Here is an 8,244-nt window from a genome sequence, read left to right on the forward strand (position 1 = left end):
GTGGGAACGTGAAGGTTATATTGGCACATGGGTGAGCTAAGCAGGGTTAGGGACCCCTGATAAGCAGGCTTGTCCTGCCCCTGGTCCCACTGGGCTGTGCCTGGGTATGGCCCCAGCGTGGAGGACTTGGAGGTGCTCACTGGTCTCTGTCTCCCACCAGCTGAAAACAAGACACTGCCACGGTCCAGCTCCATGGCCGCAGGGCTCGAGAGGAACGGCAGGACGAGGGTGCAGGCCATTTTCTCTCACGCTGCCGGAGATAACAGCACCCTCCTGAGCTTCAAGGAGGGCGATCTCATCACGCTGCTGGTGCCCGAGGCGCGGGACGGCTGGCACTATGGGGAGAGTGAGAAAACAAAGCTGTGAGTGCCAGGGCTGTCCTTGGGAACCGCCGCACGCCGGCTGCAGCCTCTGCTGGCTCCTCCGTGTGTAAACGTGGGTTTGGCTTCATCCCTGCCTTTGCTTTCCAGGAGGGGCTGGTTTCCTTTCTCCTACACACGGGTCCTTGACAATGATGGCAGCGAGCGGGTCCACACGAGGTAGGAGCTTTGTGCTGGGTGGGTGGCTGCACCACTTCCTCCCGGGGCAGAACTGTGGGCTTGGGATGGAGATGATGGAAGAGGGATTTCTTACAAGGGCATGTAATGATAGAACAAAGGGGACTGGTTTTAAACTGACAGAGGGGAGACTGAGATGAGCTCTTAGGCAGAAGCTCTTCCCTGTGAGGGTGCTGAGGCGCTGGCACAGGGTGCCCAGAGAAGCTGTGGCTGCCCCATCCCTGGCAGTGTTCAAGGCCAGGTTGGACACAGAGGCTTGGAGCAAGCTGCCCTATGGAAGGGGTCCCTGCCCGTGGCAGGGCTTGGAGCTGGAGGAGCTTTAAGGTCCTTTCCAACCCATTCCATGGTTCTATGACCAGTCCACTTCCCCAGGGCACAGTGTGTGTCAGGAATAGCTCCCAGCACAGGCAGGTAGGAGCTGTCTCAGGGGGTCTCTGGCCATGGGGTCCCCCGCTGTGGGTGGACGGGCAGCCTGGGGGGGTCTCAAACTGGGCTGGCCTGGTGCTGATGCCTCTGCTTGGGTCCCCCCTACCCAGCCTGCAGCAAGGGAAGAGCAGCAGCACCGGCAACCTGCTGGACAAGGACGACATCGCCATCCCACCGCCGGACTACGGCATGGCCTCCCAAGCCTTCCCGGCACAAGGTGCCAACACCTTCAAGCAGAGGCCGTACAGCGTGGCCGTGCCCGCCTTCTCCCAGGTGAGCCCGTGGGGCTGCTCCCACTTCGGGAGGGATGCTTTATACACAGGAGATGCTTGGGCGAATCCCGGGGCGTTAGTGCATGCTGGAGCCCGGCCCGGGGGCCCGCAGCTTCTCCATCCCACCGGTGGTTGTAAAGCAGGATGAAATGTGTTAAGCGTGTTCTCAGTCCACGGAGGGCTGCTCTCCAACCTCTGTTCGTTGTTTGTAGGACTACCTAATGCCCTATGGTTGTGCAATTAAAGACTATTCCAGTGGCCTCTGCCAACCACCCTCCGCCCACTACAAGCCTTACACTAGGTCGACAGCAGTAAGTCCGAACACACGCAATGTTTCCCTTGGGATTTACGGGCAGCTGGCTGGTTTTGCCTGGTGATCCATGGGCCTTGCCTGGGGCCACATCTCCTCCCGAGCATCTCTCCTGGGGAGGTGGGGCGGGGGACGCAGGGAGACAGTGGGAGGGGAGAGCAGTGGATGGGGAGGTTTGGCCAATTTGGGTCACCTGGGCAGAACAGGCAAGGCACAGGGAGCAAATGGCACAAAATGCCACCGTAAACCCCCAAAGGACAACACTTGCTGACTCCATGGGAGCCTCCCACCAGAAACAGGCTGTTCACAGGCAGCTGGAAGCGTTTTCTCTGGCCCAGTCCAGGTCAAACCAGTGATGGTCCCGTGGCGATGCTGGGGTGAGCGCATGGGGCTGGGGCAGACCCTGACCAGGGCTCTGGTGGTGTCCAAGATGAGCTCAGGGCTTCTGAGCTAATGAGATGGGAGGATGCACGTACGGATGAGATCGGCTTTACCCAGGAGCCACTGGAGCAGTGGGGCTTCCCCACCAGAACAATGAGGATGGAGCCGCATTGGCTTGCCCAGAGCACTCGGCACATGCTGGCAGATGGGGAGAGGATGAGGAGGGGGAGAGGCAGCCATGCAGCACCCAACCCTTCAGCAGGATGCTCTGGAGAGGCAGCAGATCCAGTGGGATCTGGTCCTTTCTGCAGCCCCACTTCTTGATGTCTGCTGGGGTTTCCCAGTGGGGTTTGCTGCTGGATTTGGGGTTTCGTGACTGGGAGCATTCCTGGGACCATGGGAATATGGGTCTCTGATCCATGGTGCATGGCCAGCGGCTCCTGCTCTGTCCTGAAGTGGGGCTGCTCCATGGTCATATCCCAGGACAAGTCCTCACCCAAGGAGCGATGTCCTCAAGGTACATGCTCCAGCCCTGGTCCCCATCTGCTCCTCAGACCAGCGCAGTGCTTCCCTGCTGTACAGGCTGTTCAGTAGCAGCTGAAGGAGAAAATAGTCCAAAACCCTGTGGGTTTCTGGTGGGAGTTAATACAGAGAAACCTTCCACAGAGCATTTCACTGATGACTTGTTCAATCCCTTCTCAAGCGTCTCACATCTCAAAAGCAACTGGAGCTGTGCACCTCAGTCGGGCTGGGCAGAGCAGACTGGGGCTCTCCTGCCTGTTGCTTTCCCTTGGCTTGCCGGATAAAGTCCTGCTCTGAAGAGAGTGGAGCCACTTTACTTCCTGCTCCCTAAATCCCATTCGAACCATCTCCATCTCCCCCTTTCCGCTCCAAATGCATTGGCCCTGGGTCCTGATGCACTTTGGTCTGTTGGTGTGACCCTCCGGTGGCACCTGAACGGGCTCAGCCCCACGTCCCCCACCCCTCACCACGCTTCCTCCCCTCCTCTCCGCAGGGTCTCGATGACTACGGGACGAGGTCGGTCAGCAGGTAAGACCTCACCTTCCTGTCGCATTACCTGAAAGGGAATTGCTTGTGTTGGTTCTGGGTGAAGCTGTTGAGCCGTGTCCCCATGGGGGTCCCCATGTGGGTTCCCCAGGGGATGCGCAGTGGTGGGGATGAGGTTGTGTGGTGGAGAACACGGTGCAGGTCTCGTCCGAGCACGGAGGGACCCAACGTCTCCAGGGGAGGGCAGGTCCTGGGGCAGTCCCTGTGTCCCTGACCTTGCACCCCACATGAGCTCATGCTCCTCCGGAGAGAGTCAACCTCCTCAGCCTCCTTTGGATAGCAGGGCCACGGAGAGCTCACACGGTTGGGGTCATTCCCCAGCATCTTCTCCCACCCAGCAGCTCCTCCATCCCCATCCCCTCTGCCTCGCAGCCCCATCTCACTCTTGGGGATAACCCCAAACAGGGGCTGTGAGCTGAGTGGTGATGGGCAGGGGCCGAGCTCTCTGCCCCGCTCCGGTGCCGGTCCCCGTGGCACTGAACTGTGGAGCTGGGCTCCCGGGCACGGGGCTGCCTCGCGGTGCGTGCCGTGGTCCCGGCCCCTCTGGCAGTCTCCTGTGCTTTGTTCCGCAGTGGCAGTGGCAGTTTGGTATCAACGGTGTGAGGACACCTTGGCTAGCGGCTGCTTGGAAGAGCTTTCTGCTTCTTTCCCCACTTCTTTTTGTTTCTCTTTCCCCCTCATTTCTCTTTCTCTACTTCCTTTGGATTTTAAACTCTTGTGATCTTCAAGGAAACCATGGTGCTTCTCCACCCCCCCCCCGGTGTTCACAGTGCCCTTGTTTCTGAAGCCTTTTTCCGAGCAGAAACTGCCGCTGGGGCTGCGCTCGCTTTGCCGCAGCCCGGATGCAGTTGACACGTTAGTGGGACCCGGTTTTTTGTACCCCCTGTGACCGTTAGCGATGCACTATCACCCCTCCTCCGGGGCTGCCAGCGCCTCGCACGAGCCTGGACACAACGTCCCACACTGGAACAAATATGCATGGCCTCTGGTGTCCGTACTGTTACTGAGCATCCGGGATGCCCGCACCCGGGATGCTGTTCCCAGCCTCATCCGCTTCCACCCAACCACCCGCTGTGGTGGCTTTGGGAGAAGGGGATAGCGCAGAGCCCCCCGCCCCGGGGAAAGGGCTGCTTTAGGGCTGGGGTCCCGCCGGCCGTGGGGCGCAGCCGGCAGCCCCCCTGGAAGGGTTATTCCTGGTTGTTTTATAAATATATATATATATTTTTTGTAGCAAGGTATTGTTACCTCACGTCAGCACTGGGGCGGGTGCGGGGCCGCATCCCTACCCCCGGCTTGGCCGGGGAGGGGGGGTTTGGCAGCACCCGGGGGTCTCCCCTCGGCACTTGGGGTGCAGAGCCCTTCCCGTGCCCGTCTCCACTGCAAAGCTGTCCACGCTTTCTTTTTCTGGTGTGGTTTTTACAACCTGTCACATTGCCTGTTTACTGGGACATTGCTGGCAATAGACACACACACACGGACACGGCTTTGTTTTCTATACTCGCCTATGGGCGGACTGTAACAAGACCCTCTTGCATCGATGTCCTTTTGCTAAAGATTTTTAACACAGGATATTTCATGCTGAATGATTAAATGTAGAAGGGGGGGGGGGGGGGATGTGAAACCCCACCCCAGCCTAGTGAAGCCTGTATGGAGATTGTAAAGTGCTGAAAACCCTTTTTTAAAAGCCAGAGAGAGAAATGTGCCCTGTACTGAGTTCTTGTTTGAATAAAAGTTTTATTTATTGCATTGAGCTGGGCCTCGGTGTCTTTTTCGGCTGCCGTGCCTGTGTGCTGCCCATCGCATCGCCCGCTGCACGTTGCCATGCCTTTTTTTTGTGTTCCCCTCCCCATCCCCGTGGCATTCAGAGGCCGGGGGATACCCGGGCGCTGCCTGCCCGCGCTCAGCCCCGAGGCTTTAAACAGCTTTTTGCTGAGCGGGAGCAGCTAAAACTGTTTAAGGGCTTGGTCCCTCCTCCGGGTGCATCTCGAGGGGAGGATGATGCTGCTGATGCTGCGCTTGTCGCATGCCGAGGCTGCGGCTGCGCTTTCCCGGCGGTGGGAAAGCGGCGGTGCCGATGCAGGGGGAAGGAAGCTGCCCCCCCTCCCTTCCGTAGCCCCCCCTCCGTGCCTGGCCTCTCCTCCCCGCAGGTGCCTCCCGGCTGGCCGTGCCCTTCCTTCCCCTCCTCGCAGCACCAGCAGCTCCATAAACACCGCTTTTCCTCCTTTTTCTTCTTCTTCCTCCTGCCTCCTCTGTCCGGAGGCGCTGTGTGCGGGATCACAGCCCGGTGCCTCTCGTTAACCAACACCTTCTGTTCCCACCAAGGGGCCGGAGCGCATCCCGGTGTCCTCCAACCTGCCTTCTCTTTCCCTTGCAGCCCTGATGTTGAAGTGGCCAGGTTTTGAGCTGCCCCTGCCCGTAGTTAGTAAGTTGATGGTCTCGGGGGGCCGAGCCCTGGGTGTGCTGGCGCTGGGCAGCGGGTGACGGCCGCGGGGCTGCGCGGGCACGGTGCCACCGCTCTGCTTCCCCCCCTGCACCCGGCTGAGCACATCCCTCCCCCGGTCACCGCTTGTCCTGGTGGCGGGAGCTCCCGGTGTAACCGCGCTGCATCGCACGGCTCCTTGCACCGCAGACGGCTGGGGCCGCGCTTCCCTTGGGAATGCTGAGCTGCTGCTTCCCTGCTCCCCATAACCAGCCTCTTTGGTTGTAGGTGTCCAGCGACCACTGTCCCACCGGTCGCTGCATCGCTGTCCCCAGCCCTGGAGCACATCCACACTAATGTCAAGTTCTTTGAGCAGCTTCTTTTGCTTATAGACCTCCTCTGGGACGCGTCTCAGGAGCCTCCTCGTCCCAGCCATGGCCTCAGGGCAGGGAGGGAGGAGTTTCCCCGGGAGCCGGGACGCACCTCGCTGGCATTGCGGAGCCCAGGAGAGCCCCTTCCCTGTTTCTGTTTGATCCATGAGCTGGTTTTCCTGCCGGAGCTGTGGGCTCGCATCCCAAGGGCTCTTCTCTGCCAGAACAAAAACAGTTAAATAACAATCCCTGGTGACTCATCAAAGCAACCTTTCCTCTCCCTCCAGTCCTGAGAATCTATTTTGGCATCCTGGGGGGAAAGTGATTTAAGAAGCTGCATTAATTAGGTGGGAAATTAATTACCCTATTTTTAAGCAGAAGCCGTTGATCTTCTAAGGAAAGCAAAAGCGCATTTGGAGAGGTGAGGGATGGAAGGGGAGCAGGGCTGGGGGAGGCAGCAAGTGCCTTTGGGGGGTTGCTGCGGAGGGATGTCCTCAATGTCCCATAGCTGCTTGGCTCCAGGTAGAGGTAGCCAGTAATCACAGCTGCTCCTAACATGGCTTAATCTTATGGTCGTGTTTGTCTTGCTGACACTTACCTGCAGCCGTGGCTGGGGATGGCAGGGCTGTGGCTGGCCGGTGGCCCAGAGGTGGCTTTGCTGTGGTTCATGGCCATCGCCTCAGTTGCAGAAAGGAAAAGGCTTTGTGGAGCTCCATGGGGGCAGAGGAAGGGCTGGCTGTCCACAGGCAGGAGGGGCAGGGGCATGCAGGGATGCTCTGTGGCTCCCTTGGCTGCTGTGCTGGTGCATGTTTGGACCTGATGTGTCCTGATAGCTGTCTGCACCCCTGAGTTAACTCCCAGGGGGGACCTCCTGGGGCAGGTAAGGGTGCTCCCCGTGTCACAGCAGCATTTGTCCCTGGGTCCGGCCACAGGACCTGTGCATGCCGGGGCTGTGGCAGCAATGAGCTGGCCCTGGGAAGCGCTGCCGCTACCCCAGGTAGGTAAAAGCCGGCCTGGTCACGGGCTGGTGTGCTGGGAGCTGGGCTGTGCTCGGTCCCGTGGCCCTGCTGAGCTCCTCCAGCACATTCAGCTTGTTTCTTGGATATTGAACTTCTACAAAGGGTTCCCAGCTGGCACAGCACAAATCCTCTGCATGCAGCTCAATGCACTGCTCTTAGCCAGAGGGTCCCCATGAGTCCCACGGCAAACACGGAGCCATAATCCCCTCTCTGCTTCCCCATAGCAGCCCAAGGCTGCTCATGTGTGGAAATGATTCAAGCACAGTCTAGGGGGTTAGAACAGCTTCTCCAGCCCTGGCTCCCTGCTTAGCAGCCCCAGCTTTAGTCCTGCTGGAGAGCAAGGTAGGAGAACACCCTGCATGTAGCAGCACTTGCCAGCTCACGTCTTACATCCACCATGGCTTTAACAGGGAGAGAAGCAGAGGAGCTGGGAGCAGCTCAGCCCAGGGGCTCACAGGGCAGAGCATTTCCAGCTTCACCCCTTCCCAAATGCTGCTGGTCCCAGGCAGATGGAGGGAACACGACCGGTGGCTCCAGGATCTCTGACGGCCTCGAGGGGTGCCCAGCACCGAGCACAGCAAAAGCTTTCGGGGGTGTCTCCACGTCGCCGCTGGCTGTGCCCGTGCCCGTCCTCACAGGCCCCGCTGCCCCCCTCCCTCCTGCTAAACCGCTTCCTCTCTCTCTGCAGAAACCCCTTTGCCAACGTCCAGCTGAAGCCAACGGTGACCAACGACCGCTCGGCGCCGCTCATCAGCTGATGCCGCGCCGGTGCCCGCTGTGCCACGCGGCACCCGCCGCCTGCTCCTCACCACTGCATGTCCGCCTGCCAGGACTTCATCTTCAGGCGGAGTTTATTTAACCCTGCTGCTTTGAAAGCCAAAGGCTCCCGCTAGTGCCCCAGTTCTTGCTCCTCTAGACCCAGCTTGCTCCCCTCGGTGGCAGAGGGTTAAACCACTGCCCATAGCCTTGTCCTGTGCTGCACAACAGCAGCGCGTCCCATAGCAAGTTTGCTTCTAGGCTTAGCAGCAGCTCACCATGACTGGGAGAATGGCCTCAGCTGGAAAATAGCTCTCCAGAGGCGAGCTGTGCTTCAGAGCAGCAACGGCACTGGGGAGATGGTCTCTCTGCTCCCCCTGCCCAGCCGGAGGGACCCCTGGTACAGGCAGCATAGCCGGGATACCCTGTGCAAGCCAAAGGGGTGGTGGGTGCCGTAGGCAGCTCCCAGCTCCTGCTAGACCCCAGTTTCCAGGCTGGGAGGTGGTGGGACACTGGTGCCACAGCCCCTGCCGGGACGGGGACTGCTCCGGTCTGTGTGCGCAGTTGGGAATTACGGTACTGCTGTAAAATATAAGCTAGGAAAAATGATCCTTTTGGGGTGAGGGCTCTGTTTAAGCGTGCCTTGGGGTGCCTGGGTGCCCAGC

General features: G+C 59.6%; 2 protein-coding genes across 12 annotated transcripts in view; one reads left to right on the forward strand and one right to left on the reverse strand.

Annotated features, from left to right (window-relative positions):
- SGSH (N-sulfoglucosamine sulfohydrolase) overlaps positions 1-8,244 on the reverse strand; it is a 291,535-nt gene that overhangs the window by 259,657 nt on the left and 23,634 nt on the right. The gene's annotated exons all lie outside the window — the stretch shown is intronic.
- BAIAP2 (BAR/IMD domain containing adaptor protein 2) overlaps positions 1-8,244 on the forward strand; it is a 140,662-nt gene that overhangs the window by 33,660 nt on the left and 98,758 nt on the right. For 2 of the 11 annotated variants that reach the window (XM_057414242.1, XM_057414245.1), the window contains exons 10-14: positions 161-362; positions 471-539; positions 1,094-1,256; positions 2,962-2,996; positions 3,587-4,764. In XM_057414242.1, coding sequence (XP_057270225.1) covers positions 161-362; positions 471-539; positions 1,094-1,256; positions 2,962-2,996; positions 3,587-3,617 — 500 coding nt within the window. In that variant the 3' untranslated portion in view covers positions 3,618-4,764. Of the gene's footprint in view, positions 1-160; positions 363-470; positions 540-1,093; positions 1,257-1,467; positions 1,567-2,961; positions 2,997-3,586; positions 4,765-5,388; positions 5,437-5,825; positions 6,052-7,511; positions 7,802-8,244 lie in introns of those variants that run through there. The other 9 variants (XM_057414238.1, XM_057414239.1, XM_057414236.1 and 6 more) reach the window with 9 other exon arrangements.

The sequence above is a fragment of the Pezoporus wallicus genome, unplaced genomic scaffold, assembly GCF_028554395.1.
Source record: "Pezoporus wallicus isolate ANWC-B61680 ecotype Strahan unplaced genomic scaffold, APGP_CSIRO_Pwel_v1 contig_11546, whole genome shotgun sequence".
NCBI lineage: Eukaryota > Metazoa > Chordata > Aves > Psittaciformes > Psittacidae > Pezoporus > Pezoporus wallicus.